The sequence below is a fragment of the Leptidea sinapis genome, chromosome 1, assembly GCF_905404315.1.
Source record: "Leptidea sinapis chromosome 1, ilLepSina1.1, whole genome shotgun sequence".
In the NCBI taxonomy this organism is placed as follows: Eukaryota; Metazoa; Arthropoda; class Insecta; order Lepidoptera; family Pieridae; genus Leptidea; species Leptidea sinapis.
In genome coordinates, this window is record NC_066265.1 from 33,231,045 (window position 1) to 33,253,767 (window position 22,723).

A 22,723-nucleotide genomic window follows, 5' to 3' on the forward strand; every position below is an offset into this window, starting at 1 on the left:
CTGGAGTAGTCTCTTTTTAGTCTGTGCTGCCATTTGTATTTGGGAGGGGGGGTGTAGGCCTCCGGATACCCCACTCACCCGACGAAACACAGAGGCATAGCCATTAGCCGCTATTTCACGCTGGTTTCGAGTGGGGGAGTGGTATTTCTCCGGGCGTGCCGGCCCAATTCGGTTGTGTCCGTGAGGACCCAACTTGGCACTACCACTCCTAAAACCTAAGTAATAATTTAAATTTAGTTTATTCAAACATGTAGTGATTTGACATAGGCTTGAAATAGTCATTACATTATTACTAGGCGACGAAGTATAATCCGGCTAAGTTTAGAAGCGAACAGTTGCGGTTATGCGTAAAACGTAATGGATTTCAGCTTTTTAAGTTTTTTTCAAGATTATAGCTGTCATCTGTCAATCTATCAATGACTGCACGTTTCATAAAATCGCTTTTTTCTTAGAAAGTTTCGCTAGTAGTCAGTAGGCACTAGGCTGCCATTTGCTTTGTGATTAGTGATTACATTACACGTACTCTATTTTACTTTCATTATTTCGTATAAAATATTCTGTTTAAAATTTATGTATTGTCACTGAGAATTTGAAGTGCAGTCTTATTCAGTAATATTAAATAAATAGGTCATTGTGATATTGTGTTCCCTACTTTTCAATATGAATCCATACCAAGTAAGTAAACAATTATTGTGGCATGATTGGTAACCTTGTTTTGTTTATCACAAAATCCTGGAACAATTAATGTGACTCATTAATGGTTATCGTTTAAGGGCCAACCTGGTTATCTACACAATATTGGATTTAGCAACTCCGCTCCACAATCGTTCGGAAATCCGTCTCCAATGCCCGGTTTCCCTACAATGGGTTATCCTGCGCCACAGCCAGGCTACCCTCAATCGACACCATATCCAAGCCAGAGTCGTCCACAGTCGGGATATCCGCAACAGAATCAAGCTTATCCACAGCAAACTCAAAGCTACCAACAACAAAATCAAGGCTATCCACAACAAAATCAAGGCTATCCACAACAAAATCAAGGCTATCCACAACAAAGTCAAGGTTATCCACAACAACATCAAGGCTATGCTCAACAAAGTCAGGGCTATTCTCAGCCACATTCTGCTCAAGGCTACCCTTCAAGCCAGTCATACCCTGCTCAAAGTATTCCACAATCAGGTTATCAGCAACCAAATCATGGGTTTGCTCAATCTCAGTATCTGGGATATCCACCTTCCAATCCAAGCCGAGCCTATACAGCAAGTTCAACTATTAATGAGCCAAAGGTATGTAGTGCACAATTAATAACTCCACACTATTTGCTATTGTGATAAACAAAACATTGGTGATGTGTTATGTATTAATTATAAAGCTTGTGTGTCATGTCTTAAGCTATACAAAAAAAAACAAAATATGAATATAATGAATGTGATCATAGATGATAGAAGTCTAAATAAGAATGTATTAAAATGTTATAGCCTAATGAAAAAGGCATTTGTTTTCTAAAAATTGATATTTTTAGAATTAGTATTGATGTCAGTTTAAACACTGCCACAGCTCTGGAAACAAATGGTGCACCTCTGTCTCTCTCTAGAGAAGAAACAACACAAGAAACTCTCCCAGCATTATTTTTTTTATGCTGTGAAAATGAATACAGCAGAATAGTTTAAAAATACTTACCAATAAAATATATAATATATTGATTGGTATATTGCAGGCTGTGGAAGAGTTTGTGTACACCATATTTTTGTGTTGTTACAGGCATGTTTAATGTACACTTCTAGTACCTTCTGATTTAGATTTTATATGGGTTGTGGTTATCTTTATCTAAAAAGTATATATAATATCTTTGTTGGGAAATAAATAATATATAAATACACATGTATTTGATTAATTTCTGCTAATTAAATAGCTTTCAAGTTATACTTATTTAACCCCAACTTTGAAAATTTTAATACAAGATTCTTTGAATGTATTTGAACTATTATGTATTGTTAATCGACTTAGCTCTGCAGTATTTGCGATAAAAAAAATTAGCCAGCTGTCAGATGTTGGAACGGCTAGACTTGTATATTTCTGCTACTTTCATAGTGTCATGTCTTACGGAATTATATTGTGGGGTAGGGCTGCAGATATTCACAACATATTTGTGCTGCAGAAAAGAGCAATTCGAGCAGTCTATAAAATGCATTCAAGGGATTCATTGAGAGAAAGGCTTAGTTAAATAAATATTATGACTGTACACTGCCAGTACATATACGAGAACCTCCTATGCACTCATAAAAATATTAGCCAATTTAAAAAGAAAAGTGATGTACACAGTGTCAATACTCGAAATTCTATCTACTAGGCTCCATAAAATTGCTAAATCTTTTAAAGTGGATTGTGTTATATTTTATAATAAACTCCCAATTGAAATTAAAATATTACCTATTAAAAAATTTAAATGTATCGTAAAAAATAAATTAACATCTAAGGCCTATTATAATGTGAAAGATTATTTGAATGATACAAGATTTACAGTTCTAAATTTTGTTAATGAATATTGTTATACTCATTTGAATGCTATTGTAACTTTTGTACTTCATCCTGACTTGCACTAAATAACTTATAAAGTTTTACAGTGAATAAAGATTTTTTTGACTTTGACTTTGAATAATTTTAGATAATTTGATTGACCAGTGGGAGGCTCCTGTGCACAGGAAGCCGGCTAGATTATGGGTACCACAACAGCAACTTTTTCTGTTGTGAAGTAGTAATGTGTGAACTTCATTCAAAATAAAATGAGATAACCAATACTCAATAGTGTATACCATATTAAGATCTAGAAGCATAATTCAAAATTGAATACACATTATATACTTAATTACTTGTTCTGACTGGTTCATCAGCACATTGCCTAATCTGCTGGGGCTAAAAACTTGAAATTTTGCAAAACCTTTCCTATATTGACTTAAGTGATGACTAAAATAGGATTTTAAGAAATTTGACCACTAAGTAATGGCTGTATTGTTGTATGGAGGTCCTAATTTTCACAATGTGAAGTAGGTAAATGGCTTTTGGCTAGAAATATGTATGGTGTAAAAAGCCAATACATGACATATTGGCTTTCTTCAAAATTTGACAATAAAGTTTGACCCAGTTAAATAGGTTATTAACTTCAAAGAGAACTCTTCTTTCCCCTACTAATGTTCTGAGGCACCTGTCAGTGTTACTAATCTGGAAAATCACTTGCCCAAGGAAAATGAACATGAGGAAAAATTTTGTAATCATATGAATCATTCTAAAAATAAAGTTGTTATATGTAGAATGTTAAAAAAAGTTGTAACAAAATAAAGAATTGTTTTTTTGCTGAAATGCTTAAAATTTGTGATATTCTAATAATTATTGTTCACTTCTATGTATAGTTTTTATTTAAAAAAATATTTTTCATGATATTTCTTTCATCTAAAGCCAGCTGATTTGTAGAGGGAAGTTAATGATAGGATTGAGTGAATTTAAGTAATAAAGCAATTTGATATATTTATAATTTTACAAAATGGAAAAAGCAACCCAAGCAGTTAAATAATTTTGTGTTGTGACAAGTCAACCCTTTAAGAAACTTATACGTGGTACACTTGAAATGGCCAATATTCAGATATCCCAGTTCAGATCAATGAATTATCATTATACACCGAATTGTGTGTTGGTAAATGTAGGTCTAAGATGATAATTATGTACTGTTCATACATTCTCCCTGTTTTCCTTCAAAAAAGCAAATAAACCTTTCTAAATGGACTAAATGGACGGTAGATGGCCGTGATTTAGAGTATTGTTTAAAAGGCATTCATTTTCGCAAAACTGATTTCTTTAGAATTTTTTCTGATGTAATTTTTCGTGTTTGTCCTCCCCTTCCATAAAAATATTAAAGGTCATGGCTATTTAATTAAACACACTAATGAGATTAATCAGCAAAAACATCTTGATAAATAATTAATAGTAATTCTAAGAAAAAAATATGCTAAAATTCTTTAAAACATTGTTTATTAAAAATTTATACTATTAAATATTGAGATTATACATGTTACGATGATACAATATTAACTGCTAAAGCCACTTGTGGTAATATTCACATGCTGAAATTAGCACAGTAAACAATGATAACACTATCAATCTTACCATTAGAAGGACTTCATATTTAATATACTATGATTCATCATGAACTATCATTAAGTACCAACATTTTATAAAACAGGATATTATTATATTTTCAATTGAATATATTTAATTAATATTTATTATTTTCGATACCAATAGGTACTTTTAAATTGTAATTAATTTGCTCGCATTTTTCTATGTACTATTTAATTGTTGATACTTTTATTGGTCAGTGATGTATATTTTAAGTTTTATTTTTTAAATGTATTAAGTTGTACTGTTTGTTTCCCGAATAGAATAAAATAAAAAGTAAAATTATTATAGTTGTATAAACATTCTGGGGTCTTGTCACGAAATTGTAAGAAACACTTTTGTTTCTCTCAAATTTTTTAGCTGTGTATCTATTTTTGAAAACCTTCAACTGCTTGAGAACTTATTCAAATGTTTGTGTATGGGGCATTTTAATAGGTACTAAAAGTAGGTGTAGTGTATTATATAGTATAGTAGATACCATATCTCGCGTTTCGTGTGAGAGCTCTCAAATTATTTATAATTGCATCAAACATTTATTACTGTAGTGTTTTTAATGTAGTAAGTAGAATACATGTAGACTGTAAAAGTGACCATAATTCATATTCCAGCAAATTAATTGATGCTGGAACATGAGGATATTAATGATCAAGGAAAATTGTGTTGTTGAGAAGTATAACAACCCTCTTAAGAATTGTAACTTGAGATATATGTCTTTTTTCACAAAACACTAACTGATATCTAACACAACACCAATAACATCACTGAAGTTGCATAGTGTCCACATTGTGTAAAAAACTGAGATCTCTGTGTAGTGCTTACAAGTTCTATTGAGTTTACCTAATTGTTTTTAAAATTATCATGTAAATAATTACTAGAGCATTACTCATACAAGTCCTAAGTCATTATAAAAATATGTGTGGTGGTAATAGGTGCTGTATTAATTTCATGAGATAAAATCTTTACTTTCGAACAAAACTCCTTAAAATTCTTTCTGTCACTGCTTTAAGTGCCTTTGTTTATGAATATTACGTCCACAGATTTATTGTCTATATACAACATTTGAATAAGTTCCCAAGCTGTTGAAGATTTTCAAAAATAGTTGCATTGCTAAAATTTTGAGAGAAACATTGTATATTATGTTAAAGATTGGCAAAATAATCATGAATTCCTAAGTAAAGAGTGGCTCTTAGTACAGACAACTATTCCAGTGGATTCCGTTACTGAAAAGATAGTTTTAAAAAACAAGCAAACAAAACAAAATTCAGTAATATTGATGATAGATAAAGCTGATCATGAACAAATTTTGCCCTCTTTTTTTAAAGCAAAATAGTGAATTGCAAATTTCCAAATTTTTACACATTTTGTAGCACACTCTCATATTTTTACCATTTTAACTACTAAGTAAGGCAAGAAAAAATATATAATATAAAATCTTACATAGCCTAGACGCTTTTGCGAACTTGCCATTCTCTATTCTTCTACCTCATATAGGCATAAAATGGATTGCCCCCTATTTTACCACTTGATGATGCTTTGTATACTGGGATCTCCTGTAATCTTTAAACTGGCACTTGTTTTTGTACCTACAGCTTAATTTTTTTCACTATACCACCTCACACTGCTTATTCGTGCAGCTATGTATTTTCCATGTTGGGTCCAATCAATACACTCTGAACACACCTTAGTCTCCTACTTCAAAAGTTGGGTAGCCGGAGAAGCATGAGGTTGCTAAAGGCACTTTAAGGGTACCTTACCACACTTCGTACCAAACGCATTGACTTAAGTAAACCTTTACTACCGCCGAAACATACTATACTTTTTGCCATTTAGGTATTCGGTTTTTCCTTGGCACTTTATCAGTGTGCGTAAGGTTTAGACTTTAGAGCGTCAATATTGCTTAATTCTCTCATTGACAGAATTAAAAATTATTGTTGGTGCATTGGCCCTTATCCTACGTCATGTTTTTTTTATGACAATAAGGGATGAGACAAGTAGGACGTTCAGCTGATGATAATTGTTACGCCCTGCCTATTACTATACAGTGCCGCTCAGGATTCTAGAAAAACCCAAAAATACTGAGCGGCACTACAATTGCACTCGTCTCCTTGAGACAAGATGTTAAGTCTCGTTTGCCCACTAATCTAGCTACGGCGCCCTTCTGGCCGAAACATAATAATGCTTACACAATACTGCTTCACGGCAGAAATAGTCGCCATTGTGGTACGTATAATCTAGCCGGCACCCTGAGCAAAGGAGCCTCCCACTGGTAAAGTAAAGTGGTAGTAATATATCTAGTTTCAAATACTCTTTGATTGATCGATTAGTTGTTGTTACCTGTACCCAATTTATTTTTTTTATTATTTTGGTCCTAAAATGCCACTTATCAAATTGAAAAGAAACGGCAAGAATTTTCCGTATTTGTAAATATTAAATACAGTAAAATTTTACTGTTCAACTTTCCCTGGATAACTGCTGATTACAAAATGTAATAGATTCATGTACAGAAGATATACACTATGTTTGTAGTTACATTCGTTTCAACTCTATTCAAGGAACAGTTTACTGCAATTACATCGTTATGGTCACTTCGTCTGTTCGCAGACATTTATCACAATGACGATCAGTATCGTCTTCAGTCTTCTCTACGATGGATGTTATTTTATTGAGTCCCATTGATTGTGAAATGTTATAATCGTTACCAAGTTCGATAGTGTTGTGATGTGAATTAATAAATTGCTTTTCTGCGGTCTTTCTAGCAAGAAACGATAAGGTTGTGAAAGTTAAAACAGATTCAATTGATATGTCCTCGACGATGTCTAATTCAAAACGGAGTGTTTATAGAGCGTCATTCGGTGGCAGACGGGGAATCAAATCATTCAGATATACGGTATTGCTCTTATAACGATGATATTCTATGTAATTTTGTTATAGATGTATGTTCGTCTAGCAACATTTAGGTCTTGTCATATTGTGTCAACTGTTTTATTTCGAGAAATTCAAATTCAAATATTTCTTATTCAAAATAGGATTTAAAATCACTTATTGAACGTCAAAAACTACCACCCATTCAAAAGAGACTGCCTCAGACCTGAGAAGAACGGGCGCAAGAAACTCTAAAATATTTAAATATCTAATATCACATTAATAAGATTTTCATAAGTGGTTTACTTCGTAGCTTTAACGACATTTTGTCCTGTAAAAATTTGTTCATCATCATCATCTTTATCTATCACTAATATTGCTGAATTTTATTTTATTTGCCTGAATTTACTGGAATAGTTGTCTCTACTATGAGCTCTACTTTCATACTAAGGAGTTGATCATTATTTTGCCAATCTTTAACATAATATATACTAGTAGGCATCAACTTCTAGCGCTTAACATGTATTTACTAAAAATAACTCTTTTGAATTATTCTAATTATGCATGCAGTATTATTATTATTAATATTATGTAAGTATATTTTCGAGCACAATAATTTTATCTGCTTATTTTTCAGTCAAAGCCAACTGTAGTTCCGGTTAATCCCTTCGAACCAAGAGAAGATGCTGCTGTGCTCCGAAAGGCTATGAAAGGGTTTGGAACAGACGAAAAGGCTATTATCCAAGTACTGACCCGTCGGAGCAATGAACAACGCCTCAGGATCGCATTTGAGTTCAAGACCCTATATGGAAAGGTAAGATGCAAAACCTTGATTTTGTAATGTCCTTAAAACCCACAAACTGCATGCTTCTTATTCACGAATCACTAAGGTCACCGCGAGATTGATGTCCGGTGACATACTGAGTGAGATTTGACTTGAATAATGATTTTATGAAAGTTATTTTGCAAAAATATCTCAAAGTTTTGTGAAAATATTTTTTATTTTAATTTTTTTATAATGAGTCAAACGCGTGCGCGTTTTTTACCTTCTTATATTAAATACCTAATCATATGCGAGGACGTCTGCCAACAAGCAGACCCTAATCAGTTGAAGGCTGGGCGAAATAGTTTGTCATCAAGAGAGATGGCAAAAAGATCACCTCTCCCTTTGCTCACCTTTCAGAAGTAATTTTTGCTACTTGCTGTTTTATTTCACCACTTATTTATTAATTATCCTGCGCTTTTCTGTTAAATTAATATTGTGCTTGAAAGCTGCTAGTTGTTTCGCAGGAGTGGCTACTTAAGTGACACGGTGAATGATAAATTTCGCTCAAAGTAATTAACTAATTCGTTTTATTGCGTCGGCAGCCATTGGTATTATGTTCATAGTTAATGTTATTTAGCAAATTGGAGACCCCAGGGCATCTTGTCCTTGTCAATTATGTTTATAAAGGGTTTTTTTTGTTATTAATACAATATTAGGTTATTAAATGACTAATGCCTAAGCCTTGCAAATCTATCTGTAAAATTAATTCAAATGAAGGTTTTTTAGTTAAGTATAATATATATCTACGTTTTGATGAATGCTGCAAATAATTTGTTATATGATTATGATTATAATTAATATGATTGTTCGTTATTTTATTGGTTATTTTACCATACCTATGGTAGGTTCATATCTCATCATACAACAGCTGTTGCATAAAATACAATTATTCAATCTTGTACATGGAAACTATATTTAATTGAGTATTTTCTATGGCGCCACCTGTAATGACCTAGCCCAACGCGCATAGTCATTTGGAGCATCTCATTTGCGAGGACTGCAATACTGCGTTTAAGTTCAGCCTATTTCATGATCACACTGTCGGCCGTCGTCGATCTACCGGCAATAATGCCCATAATGCTGTAGTCCTTAGCAGGATCGATGGCAGCGTGACTGGATCTTTGTGCATTATTCAACCCTTTGCCACACACATTGTTGTCGACAAAAAATATGCTTAGATTGAAAAATGCGTATGTCTCCGCACGGCTATAACCCTACTAATATTATAAATGAGAAAGTTTGTGAGCGTGTATGTTTGTTACTTCTTTACGCAAAAACTACTGAATGGATTTCAATAAAACTTTACAATAATATAGCTTACACATCAGAATAACACATAGGCTATAATTTATTAAGAAATGTGTGTCACATATATGCTATATATTACCCCAAAAATTAAAAGAATTTTTCATGGTAGTTGGATTTGTAAAGTACGTCAGAGAAAAAATAATATATATGGCAACACAGCGTTTGCCGGGTCAGCTAGTAATAATATAACTTACGGGGATAGCATTGCAGGTGTACGCGCTTTTTTTTGCTGTCACTATGACATTGACAACATCGCGTAAGCATGTTCTGAAAAACATCATCAATTTGTCTAATATTCTAGGACCTCGTATCGGACTTGAAGAGCGAAACCAGTGGCAAGTTTGAGGATCTTCTGGTGGCGTTGATGACGCCTCTACCGCAGTTCTACGCGAAGGAGCTGCACGACGCCACGTCGGGTATCGGCACCGATGAGGACGTGCTCATCGAGGTCATGTGCACTATGACCAACCACGAAATACATGTCATCAAGCAAGCGTACACTGCCAGTAAGTCCATCTTTTAATCCTTCATATATTTCGCTCTTACATGATGCGTATGTTCTAGACTATTAGCAATTCAATCTATTCTCTTTTTCACATGCTCTTTTCTTTTTAACCGATTTCAAAAAAAGAGAAGGTTCTCAATTTGCCGGTATTTTTTTATTTATGTTTAATATTTATGTTTCTTAACTCAGAACCTTCGATTGGGTGAACCGATTTTGATAATTATTTTTTATTTGAAAGCTATGGAAAGCATGTTGTCCCATTTCAATTTTGTTCCAATTCTCAATGGCATCCATGAGAAATCCATAAAAGTCTTAAATTTGCATTGGGTATGTGCGCGAAAAATGCAGGAATAACTCATTATCACGCCAATCGATTTTGATCATTCTTTTTTTTATTGGAAAGGATATACTTCAAGGGTAGTTTAATTTTGTTTGATTATTCGATCCATGAAAAAATAACGGAACTCTTGAATTTTTAGAAGCAAATTAACGATACTCCGCGCAATCTTTTATATGCTATTCGGATGTTTGAGTCACCTACTGTAACGTCGTTATGGTCAAGTAATTGTCGAATGTGATGATCAAAGAAACTTCTGAACAGCTTATAGTAAGGGTGCGGTCTGTGATAGACATTCTGTCTGTTATCAAATTGCAATGTATACATACGTTCGTTGCTGCATTGCAACATGACGCAAGCGGTTTATCTGGTTTTGGGCTCTTAGCATGTCCATTGGATCAATTTGGACAAGCTTAGGCATCGGTATGAGTCTAGTGCAATTGAATCTTCGATGAACATTTAGCGGTTAGGAAGCTTTGTGCCCGGTGGATACCTTGTAATTTGTCCGAGGCCTAAACCTCTGTTGCGTTGATTGGTGCCGTGAAATGGTTGAAATATTTAACAGAGGGGCACTAACATTGTTTGCCAATTGTCTTGGAAAAAGTTTGGCAGAAACAACCTTGCAGTAGGATCTTTCTTCACCACGACAATGCCTCGTCGCACACTGACAGGCGAACGATCGCATATTTGGCGAGTTCAAACGTGGAAATATTGGGTCATCTGCCGTATAGTTCGCGATTTTCATTTATCCCTGAAAATAAAAGAAATACTTCGGGGAAAATGTTTTATGGACGCCGAGGCACCCGCAGCTTCGTTTCCTTCGCCCGTCGAAGAGATTCCTAAGGACGCGTAGGCTAGTGCTTTTCTCAGTTGTGTGAAAAGATGTAATAAAACTAATAACTTGCTAGTTGAATTAGATTTTGATTTTCTAAAATCGTTAAGTTTGAACTTTTTAGTACTAGCAGCCCCTATATGATTTTTTTTATAAAATATTTTTTCAAAACATATAACATTTCTAATAGTAAATCAAATAAATGCCATAGGCTGAGTGCAACTTTAAATCTGAATCAGGACTCGTTGATACATATATGAAATTTAATCAAGTTTTGCGGCTTCGGAGTTTAGTGATACATTCGTACAGAATAAATATATCATAAAGGTTCTGTCATACGTTGGAGGAATAGCTAAACATATTAGCTAACAAGTGATGCGCAAAAGAAGTATTTAACTCTACATATTATCCCCCTTATTCATAATGGTCCGCTAACTTTAAACAGCCGCTTAGGAGAGTTTTTTCTCATTCTGACTTAGGTCAATAGAAGAAGACAGAGTGAGAATTAGCAATGCTTTAAGTTAGCAGACTATTATGAATGAGGGGGTAAGTATATAGATGAAATTTAATAATTGCATTGTTATAATTTCAATATAAAAAATGAATTATTACCTAAATACCTCCCCTGATTTTTAATCACCTCAGAGTACCTGGGACTACAAACTGAAAGTAGCTTCTTGAAAAATACTATCTTTTAAAAATGACTATGAAGGTTATGGTTATGTTAATATGCGAATATTAATTTAATAGTGACATGTTTCGTGTGCTGTATTCTGAGTTGTGACGTAGCCGTGATTATATTGGGTTCTTGTTTTGTTTGTTAGCGGATATGTATGAGTCAGACTAGTTATGTAAACAGCCTTGGAATACAATATCCAGATTACATAATAGGCTTTTTTTAGTTCTCTTTATTGATGCTGCGAATTTTTTTTCTTTTTTCTTACATTTTATTTATTTAGAATGTGTGAAGTGTCATCATCATCCTGTCTAGATGCATGCCGTCTAGATTATGGGTACCACAACGGCGCCGAAGAGCGCCGTAGCTAGTGAAATTACTGGGCAAATGAGACTTAACATCTTATGTCTCAAGGTGGTAAGCACAATTGAAGTGCCGCTCAGAATGTTTGGGTTTTTCAAGAATCTTTTATGGCACTGTAATATAATGGGCAGCACGTATCAATTGCCATCAGCTGAACTTCCTGCTCGTCTCGTTATTTTCATAAAAAAATGTCACTTTTAACAAGTGTAACTTGTGTACTAATAATGAAATATTGTGGTAAGGCAAGCATCTTAAGGACTTTGTTTATAGCAAGTACGCGTAGAAATAAGAAAGAATTTAAAAATATCTTTTTATTGAATAGGTATTCTATTTTTGAGGTTTAACGCGATAAAATTTTATTTAAGTACGTTATACACCCCCTTTTTCAAATTGCTTGTTAGTTTGTTTTTAAAAACTTCTTTTTTTTGCCTGAGCAGACTTTTGCATTTAAAATGATGAACACTCTCAGGAAATACTATGTTTTCCACCTTTTCGTATCACTTATCATGAGGTCAACCACTTCCTAGTCTTATCACGTCTTTTCATAAAAAAATCTAAAAGATGTTTACAAGATAGACTTCATCTAGATTCATTGCGTAGATCTTGTACATATTATAAACGTTTTGGAAATCAATCGTCCACGTAAAATTTTGCAGGAGGTCTAGACATCAAAATTTTTGCGAGTACAATATCTAGTTCAAGTTAGACCATGAAACCTGACAACTTTACCACTTTTTGTTCTAATAAAAAGTTTGAAAAGGTTTTACTTTAAGAAACTCTGTGAGAATAATACAAAGCAACCGATTCAATAAATGGGTAAATTCATACATTATTGAATTACAAATGAATATATATCATTTTATCATTCATTAAATGTTGTTCTAGTCCTAAAATCTGATATGGCAAAGTCAACAATCACTTATGGTATGATTGTCTATCAAAATCGTATAGAATTATGGCAATACCTAAAAAAACTGAGTTATCATTGTCACATACAGGGCTACAATAAAATATAGCTCCATTTTGAGATTTTTTTAAACTGACAACGGAAATTTTGTTAATGTGGCAAATTTATGGTCTGCCATCTTTCGATTTTATCAAACTAATCAGAAATACCCAGGCACGGTTGTCCAAATAATTTTTAAAACATAAAACTTTTAATCTAATATTTAAAGCTTACAGTGACAGTAGTACGTTTTGCAGTCACCTCTACCTATCAAAGTAAACAAACATAAAACAACGATCTTTGCACGTTTCAGTAAATATAAAAACAAATTAAACTACTGCAACTTTGAGATCGACAAATATCACACTAAAATGTAGTATTAAAGTTAATAAAATTAGTAGTTATTAGTAAAGGGAGCATAGTTTTGTTTTATATACAAAAAATATATAGAATGACAACTATATGAAACCTGGGTTGTCATATACAATTAAATGTTGCCAATCAAATATTTGAATTAAACTTCTGAGTTTTACAGACTTAAAAGAAACGAATTTGACGTTATAAATTATTTTACTTCGAACATTGTTGATTGGCAAATTTAACAGTCTTTGGTAAAGTAACCAGGTTCCACGGTACTTCTGTAGTCGCGCTATGTCACAAAATCTACAAACTACGTGTTCAATTTGAAGCGCTTGCGGTAATCATACGGGAAGCAAAGAATTCTCAGAAGTAGCTTCTATGTCGAATTAGATGACGCGTGATCTGTGTACTCATTGTTGCTGAAGCAATAATTGTATGTGTGTTAGTGAGACTGAGTCGGCAGGCCGCTTGAGACCTCGCCAATACCCAACACGCTGATGACGTATGCCGTACACGATCCGTGACTAATACGTCGACACATATTATTGATTTTTATACGTTTGTATTCTATCTTTATCTAAATATATATAAATTACGTGACACGTTGTTTGTCCGTGATGGACTCCTAAAAACTACTGAACGGATTTTAATGGGGATTACTTCATGGAGTGCAGTTTGGTCCAACTTAGAGATAGGATAGTTTTTATTTAGATTTGGGACCCATAATTATTTTTATTTTAATATTTGTTTTGTGTAGACATATTTTCTATGAAAGAATTAAGTGACGACGCACGGTTTGACAGTTCCGCTGTGAAACAATTTCATTATAACAACAGGGAGCATTTTTTACGAAATAAATCTTGATGTTTTGAAATATTATTGGCAAATTCCTATAAAATAGTATTTTTTTATTATCTACAGAACAACGTCTGTCGGGTCAGCTAGTATCTATATATATTTGTGTTTTAAACGTAAAAATTTATATGTATGTACATTTGTTACTCAATAGAGCCTGAATAGATCTGATTGAAATTTGAATATCTACATAGATTATTAGGTGGAATAACACATAGCATACGTTTTATTATAGTGTCAACGCGAAGCCGTGTACATAAATTGGAAACTTATTACTACTATTATTAATGTTACCGAGACCAATAAAAATAGTTTCTAGATTATTTGTCGGTAGATCTGTTTGTGGATGCTTATATTAGAAACGGTTAAATACTGATAAATATTCGCGCAACAAGTGTTTATTTCATAACTATCGGTTTATAAATAAAAATTTCAAGTTGAAATAATACACAGAAAAGTCCGCGCGCATGGTCGCATTCGTCCGATTCTTTTGTGTTTAAAATATCGAAAAATACGTTTTTAATTTTTACTTATTGCGCTTGTACTCGTACTGTAACCCGAACAACAAAATTTTGACCATTTGTTGTGGCTTTCACGGTTGACAGCGATATTGCGGGCTATTGGTCCTTCACTAATTTTCTCATAAAGGAGATTAGATTGTGATAATGTCGTGATAGGAAGGTTGTGGAATGCCAGACATCAACATGAAGCGGCTAGAATTTTGCATTTTGACGTGATGTCCGGTCGTGGAATTCGACTGCTGGTATCAATCTGAACAATTCTGAGCCGCTCTCCGTGATATATGCGGTAGAAGATGCAGAGAGAACTCACATCTCTACGCAACAATAAGCAGATTGGAGATGACTTGATTGTCGATGATTCGAGCCGCTCTTCGTTGTATGCGATCAAATGGAAGAAGCTGGTACTGGGGAGTGCCCGCCCAAACGTTATAACAATAGGTACTCCATATGTGGCGGAATTTGCGCCTTATGTAGTTGCAGGCGGTGGCTTCAAGTGAAGTACTGTCTCGCTCTTCTGAGTACACCAACCTTTTAGGAGGTCTGAAGCTGAACATCGCTCGATGTATTTTATATATTTTTTTCAGTTTATGGAACCCTGCTGGAGGACGACTTACGAGGTGATACGTCGGGCAACTTCAAACGGCTGATGACGTCATTGTGTATGGTACGTAGATAATTCTAGTAGGTATGTATAGATATATCCAAAGAAATAAGAAGGGATTTTTTATAATAAATTTTAATACCACCGGAGATACTAAAATTTACAAATAAGCTAATATCTAAATAATTAACTGTAAAATTAAATAGATCAATATGTACAACTTCGAAGAATGAATTAGGAACAATGACATAAGCTAATATTCGAACCGAAATTAGGCAGAGTAACGCCCTAACTTGTCAACGGTTGGCTGGTCGACGTCAGATCGATAAAAATTGTTTTTTTTTTTTAACTAAATCTCCTTATCAAATGCTTATCAAATAAGTAGTATTAATCTGTAGGTAATCCATAATATTACTTCTGACTTGAGTCTTGAAAGGAAAATATAAAGACATGCTTTAATTTGATATTGCGTAATAATATATTATGTGTACGTGAATAACATAACTTTTTTTTTAAATAAGTAGACTTGTACCTGTACTATAGAAGAGGCACCCAAAATCTGTGATAAAATCTAACGGCCGCTAGTAGACAATGAACTTGCTGATGTTAAAGATACCCCAGGAACGATAACCTGGAGTTTAACTGTTAAAATGGTTGATTGAAAAAATAATATCTTGTATGCTGATTTAAATAAACCGAATAGAAGATACCACTATTAATTTAATATGAAGAACTAATCTATTCGACGCAAGAACACAAATTTAATTCCATTTCTTTCATTTCAAGCTTTTTAATAATTTCTATTATAATATCAGAGCCTATGTTTTGTTCAATACATACGTGACCATACTTACCCCCTTATTCATAATAGTCTGCTAACTTAAAGCATTGCTAATTCTCACTCTGTCCTTTCTATTGTCAGTCTATTGTCAGAATGAGAAAAAACACTCCTAAGCGGCTATTTAAAGTTAGCGGACCATTATGAATAAGGGGGTTAGAAGTTAATCTGCATATAAATTATAATATAATATTACTTTTACAGGGCAATAGAGCAGAAGATTTCCATGTCGATCAAGAGAGAGCGAGAGAGGATGCACGGAGCCTGCTGCAAGCTGGTAAGATTTATTTGATATCTAAGACAGTCAATGAGTTACATCCGCAACCAATATCCGAACTCTGATTTAAGAATCGTTTATCTTGTAGGCGAGCTGCGACTTGGAACAGACGAGTCGATATTCAATGCTGTGCTGTGTTCCCGCTCGTTCACGCAGCTGGCTGCCATCTTCCAGGAGTACCAATACCTCACGGGTCACGACATCGACGATGCGATCAAGGCTGAGTTCTCTGGAGACTTGGAGAAAGCTCTGCGGGCCATCGGTGAGTGACTGTTGAGAAGACAGAATAAAAGAAGATTCATATCGCTTTATTGGAACAATGGAGGTTATTTCTCTCGTTGATTCGCATACTCTGGGCATAAAAAACACATTTACATAATAGAGACGACATTATCGAATCATCGACGACTAAGTTATATAAGATATGTGGGTTCTCTCTACATCTTCTACCGCATATATCACGGGGAGCGGCTAACAGGAATTGTTCGGGTTGATGCCACCACCGGACTTTACGACAAAATGCAAAATATCACCTGCATCATGTTGACGCATGGAACTCTTTATTCGCGCGTATTACGACGAACGTTTTGCCACGCCCAGGCACTTTATGGAATCAATTACCGGTTTCACTTTTCCCGAACCGAATCTACTCAGGGACCTTCCAGCATAGACCATACCAATCCACCATCCCAACTTTAAGGCCGGCAACGCATCTCTTGACCTCTGGTGTTTCGGATGTTCACGGGCAGTTGCGTTACAAATATATAAAAAACATACCTATAAACAGCAAAATTCAGTAAAAATGAATGTAAGGTAATAAAATAAAAGCGATTGACTAATGCCAAGCCAAAGAACACATATCTGCGATTTGTAGATATATTTTGTCCTTCTATTTGATTGTTATCGCAGATCACCTAAGCTACTGAACAGAATTTCATGTAGAAAAAGTTATTGTCATATTAAGATATTTACAATGTAGTTAAAAACTTTTGTCATAGATTTTGTGTGAAAGAGGAGAATAAACGAGCGTATGGGTGAACTGATTTTAAGTTGTCACAGTCCTCGCATTCTGTTGCAACACCAGAAGCATCACAGGACCGTTGCCGGCCCTTAAAGAAAGGTGTGTGCGCTTTTCGTGAAGGCACCCATGTCGTATCGTACTGGGAACACCGCACAACGAAGCTCATCCCACAGCTTGGTTGTACGTAGAAGAAAGTTTTACTGTAGAGGAACGTGTAGCTACTAGTATCGTGCGAAGGTAGGATTCGATGGCAGGAATCAGATCACTCTTCGGAACACTCGAGCTAAATGCGGTAGAAGACACTGAAAAATGAAGCAACATCTTTATGCAACGAAAAGTGATTTAGCCGTTCACAGAGCACTGGATTCCCGACAATTCGAGCTGCTCGCACGCGATCAAATGATTCGATTGGATACTGGGGTGCGCCCGACCAGTGATGACAGCCAGCAATACAGTTATTTGTAACATACCTATTTACTTGTGTTCACTGTGGGGCGCATTTTGTCCATCTCTTTTATATATATCATTGATATGGACTGTGAAAATTGTGGTAGCAAGAGTGAAGAGTCACTTTTCATTAGTTCAATAAACAGGTCGCTAAAAATGTATTAAATTACAGTGAAAGTGGTACGAAACAAGCCGCTCTTCTTCGCGGAACGTCTGCACAAGTCTATGAAGGGTCTGGGAACCAACGACAGACAGCTGATCCGTATCATGGTGACCCGCTGCGAGGTGGACCTGGGTGATATATCCGAGATGTTCCAGGCCAAGTATGGGGAGTCGCTGCAGAGCTGGATTGAGGTAATGCTGAATAGAATTAAGTAATTAATTTATGTAAGTTATTTTAAATTTTATTTGTAAACAATATTATATTCTGTGTTAAAAAGTGTAATTGATTATAGGCCACTCTTGTTAACAATAAATAAATAAAATAAAGTCCGTCAAATCAATTAAAACTAAGCAAGTAGTAGTAAGTATTTATGATATGCCTAGAAATACACTAGCAATATATGGTTAAAATGAAGCGAATAGTTTTAAGTAATGATACTTATTTTGAGTGAGTATACTTTAGTGACATCACTACAGCACCTCGAACTTATGGTTTCGAAAGCAAGACGTCATATCCAATATATTTATGTACTTATTTATTTTGTTTTTTATAACGCATACTATACGGAAAACAACCTAAATAAAAATATCACTATTATTCTGAATATCCAATATATTATGTAATATGAAAAGGAATTTATCTTTGTAAATCTTAATTAAATACAAATTATTAGCTGCCTTGAAGAAAACATAACCTTACTGTTAACAGTAGAACCCAGAAACTATTTATTCTGTAAAGTTGTGTATCGATGTACTATACATAATGTCAGTTCACTGTGTATTTATTTCTCAATGTTTAGTTTCGTAATCATTGATGTCCCTAAGAAGAAACTTCAGCGGCAACTTTTCCGTAAATACCCTCTGTTTTGCTTTTTTTAATTTTATTATTTTTGTATACCTAGTAGATACTTAGATTAAGGATTGGTCTCCGCTGCGCTCCAACCAGTTACCGCAGGCGTAATTGCAAAGTGCGGCAACTAATACTACGCCCAAGTGGGCGTACTCGAGCCAGTCTCGAACAATGTGTGAAGTTGACGTGCCACATGTTCTGTTAAACTTTGCTAATAATTGAAACTCAAATGCCGGGTTGCGTAGGAAAACTTTGTAAAATAATACTACAAGAAATAAGAAAGACACTGGGATCACATATCATCAGTAAGTATTTCTTATTTTATTAATTTCAATGTAAAATAACACGAAGCGTATGTTACACCATATTATGAAAGATGCCATTGAGTGTCAAGATGCCACGTACTTATTGGAAGCGGAGACCAATCCTTAATCTAAGAGTAGATACTTAAAACGGCTTAAACATTATGTTTTTTTTGCCGCAAACAGAATAATATGTCTGATATACAAACCTAACAACAATAAGAGTACAAACTTTAAACAATTCGACACAGAATATTTCCTTCTCATTTAGTTTACAAAATTTCTCGAGTTCGAATTTGAATTCATAATAAATTCGAGGTTGAATTAATGAATAATATGGTGTGAGTCAGATCCAATGTTGAAGAGTTCTGACGCATGCATTTGACGTCATAATACAATAATGTGTCGTCAAACCATAATACGTCAAGCGTTTACTTTAGTAGGTATTAATCATTGCAATATAGGTAGCATTTGGTAGCATAATTATATTAGAATTCAAGCAGAGTGAAGATTCAAGTGAATTGTTTATTTGAGCGCTAAAATATTAACATAACATATTTTCAACCAACTTCACAAAATAGGTTATCAATTCGTGTTTTTTAAATATCATCTCCATAGTTTATAGAACCAATTAAATATTCTTTTCTTCGTGTGAGATGTTGTATCTATACTCTCAGAAAACTAATAAAAGTCGAAGTTACATTTATGTCTGTACATAAAATACTATTACGAAAAAAAGAAACCATTTATGCACGTTGTACTTAGATAAGCGAGGGCAAAACATAGTTTGTTTGTTTGCTTGTCGTGTATCTCAGTAACGACAGCACCAATTCGAATGCGATTATCTCTGATATGAAATAATTTAATGGTGTGTATGTTCCAGGGTGATTGTTCCGGACACTACAAGAAATGCCTCCTAGGACTGCTGGGTTTATACTAATCCCTCTGCCTTAAATTATACAATTTTATATCGTTCTCGTTGTCAAATCTCAAATTTTGTCTCACTTTTAGTTTTAAGAAATTTTAAAATATACATTTTTTGTAGATTAGGTAACAGCATGGTATAATAATATTCTACTCCGCCTGGTATTGTCTTCACACGATGGCCTAAGACTACGTTACGATAAGTGTGAACATTGATTGTCCTTTTCAGTAAATTTAAAAAAAAAATACGGCAAATAAAATAAATTACTCACTAAACTAGTTAGTAACTCATGCTATTCATCTCTTTAGATATAAATTAATTATTTAAAAAACATATTTTGCTCGGGTAATTCAATCGCACACAGTGGCAAGACATCGCATTGATAATTATTGTCATACTGGCAGCTCACCATTGGTCGTGTTGCTCACATCTATAGCTTTGTTTCACTCGAAAATAGTTTGTGAACAGTCATCGCAACGGATGACATATTCTCAGGACAATTACGTGACCCGGCTGTCACGGAAGAGAATATCAGGCGGAGTATATTATTGTACCATGAGGTAACAGTAAGCCACAAGAAAAACAATTGGCATATAATAACCGTCCGATTTTAAATATGAAAAGTATAAAATTACAAATAGTTCTATTTTTATTATTCTTCCAGTGATGAGAAATAATTCGATACCTGAATTAAAAAATGTGAAATCGCAATGGTTTAAAAATATTACCCATAAGTACAATGGAATAGGGTTGAGAATTATTATAAGAACGTATATTGAATATATTTACAAATTTAAAATAAAAACTCAATATATTTACTGTCGTGCTTATGTGTTTATCGAATACTTATTCTTCAAATGCGGTAGAGCTATATTATATGCTTCTAAGAAATTGACGCCGCGTTTTATGAGCCGTTACTCACCGGCTTGGTTGCTGGGTCGATACGATTATTTCTGAAATAATCGATTCGAAATATACTATTTCGCTTCCTGAAAGAAGTGCGATCTGAATATGCTTTTTTATATAACGTGCCTTAAGGGCTCTCAAATTATCTTATTGTTCAAAATGAAGCCCCATTACTAGAAAATAAGATACCTTGGCCGAAGTTTAACATTTCAACATTGAATGTTGACTCCGTTTGAGTTATGGTTTATGGTTGTCATATGAATTAATTATGACATTGAAAAATATTATTTGTAATATTTTTCTATATTTGTTAAACATCGTCCAATTTATGATATTAAATATATTAATATTACTCAAACGGACAACTCCACGCAGGCGACATCTCTGCTATAAATGCTTATTATTAGTCATTCCAAAAGACTTAATTACAAAAAAAAATGATGTGGTGTCGTGGGACACCAGGTAGGAACGAAGTTCCTTCGGCTAATGTAGAATCGACAAAAAGAGGGAGAAAGAGAAAGGACAAATACACTACTCGCTTGTGTATGCGACTATCGCGCCTGCGCACGTCTCATTTAACGGTTTTATTCCACGCACTTTTTTCCACGGATTTTTTCATACGGTTTTACTATCACATTTTTTTCAGTTCGGTCGCGCAGCATAATCCCTATCCCCTCCAAGCCTGCCGTAAGGAACTTCGTTCCAATAATATTACTGAAATATTAGTAGATCAATAAACAGATGTGTATGTCCATAGCGGGTTGTAGACGCGCGCTAAACGCGCCTGCGTGGAATTAACCTCTGTTTGAATAAACTTTTATAATGAGTACTTCTGAAGTACACAATGTTGTGTGATATTAGTTATTTATTTATGTATTTCTATGCCAATTTTTATATCTTTGATAATATGTATATGTATTTAACTGCATACTAAAATGAAAAGACTCAAGTATTTATGATGTAATCTCGCTTTTTACTGTACAAACCCATCGAGTAATTATAGAAATAGTTGGGATATTATGAATGTTACTGTACACTGAAAACTGAGTTGGGAAATCATTTTCAATCTTCTAAATTTTGAATGCTGTTCGAGTTTTAAATATTGATATTTAATTACATCCAACAAAATATCTGCAAACAAAATAAGGTTAATTTAATAGTTGTTCAGATTTTTTTTATATTTTGCTCTCACTTTGAGTTCTTATTTCTCTTGTTTCTATTTATTAGTAATAATTTACTCTTATATGTTGTACTCGAGTATTTCTAACTGGCAAAGGCGAATTACAGAAAATGCATACAAATTTTCACTCCCACAAAATTTAAATAATAGTCAGTAATGCTTTTGGCTACCACAATAGAAAAAGAACATAAACTTATTGTTGAAATCAAATTAAATATTTTTACTCTATATACAACTACAGTATAACTCTGCCGCCTATGCTCGCGATATATAAATGCTAATGATATTAGCTTTTCCTTTTGATGATAATTTTTATATTATTAGTTTTTATGAATATGTTATGAATACAATTAAAAAGAAATGAAGGTGACTAGCCTACATACGAGTACCGACTTGCAATAGAATGAATCGGAAGAATCGCAGACGGCGCTAGTAGACGCCGTTTTCTTTCATTACCACACCCCAATGTTGCTCTATCTAGTGGTTAGAGGCATCTCTAAAAAAAACTCACTATTATTATGTTGTTATACAAATATGTTACCTACTAGGTATTAATTACGGAAAACTTAACTATGTTCGCTTGTCTATGCAATGATTAAAAAAATCAAATTTACAACTCATGTTATTGGTGCAGTAAAGTATAATAAAATAAA

At 34.0% G+C, this 22,723-nt stretch overlaps 1 protein-coding gene across 3 annotated transcripts; it reads left to right on the forward strand.

Moving 5' to 3' along the window:
• Positions 1 to 435: 435 nt before the first annotated feature.
• Positions 436 to 22,723, forward strand: LOC126969138 (annexin B9-like). 3 transcript variants are annotated; one of them, XM_050814454.1, is made up of 9 exons: positions 436 to 675; positions 774 to 1,286; positions 7,670 to 7,846; positions 9,468 to 9,672; positions 15,146 to 15,225; positions 16,205 to 16,277; positions 16,366 to 16,539; positions 17,918 to 18,099; positions 19,943 to 22,723. In XM_050814454.1, exons 1-9 carry the CDS (start codon positions 661 to 663, stop codon positions 19,997 to 19,999), a joined length of 1,476 nt encoding a protein of 491 aa, XP_050670411.1. In that variant the 5' UTR covers positions 436 to 660; the 3' UTR covers positions 20,000 to 22,723. The 3 variants fall into 3 exon arrangements, with proteins under 3 accessions (XP_050670411.1, XP_050670428.1, XP_050670419.1); XM_050814471.1 differs by lacking the exon at positions 774 to 1,286 and having other exon boundaries at positions 445 to 675; XM_050814462.1 differs by lacking the exons at positions 436 to 675; positions 774 to 1,286 and adding an exon at positions 6,822 to 7,057.

Bases quoted from the DNA above. Each gene is read 5' to 3' on its own strand.
- LOC126969138 (XM_050814454.1), top strand. The intron at 9,673-15,145 runs GTAAGTCCATCT...TATTTTTTTCAG, and splicing joins CAAGCAAGCGTACACTGCCA to TTTATGGAACCCTGCTGGAG. The intron at 16,278-16,365 runs GTAAGATTTATT...TTTATCTTGTAG, and splicing joins ACGGAGCCTGCTGCAAGCTG to GCGAGCTGCGACTTGGAACA.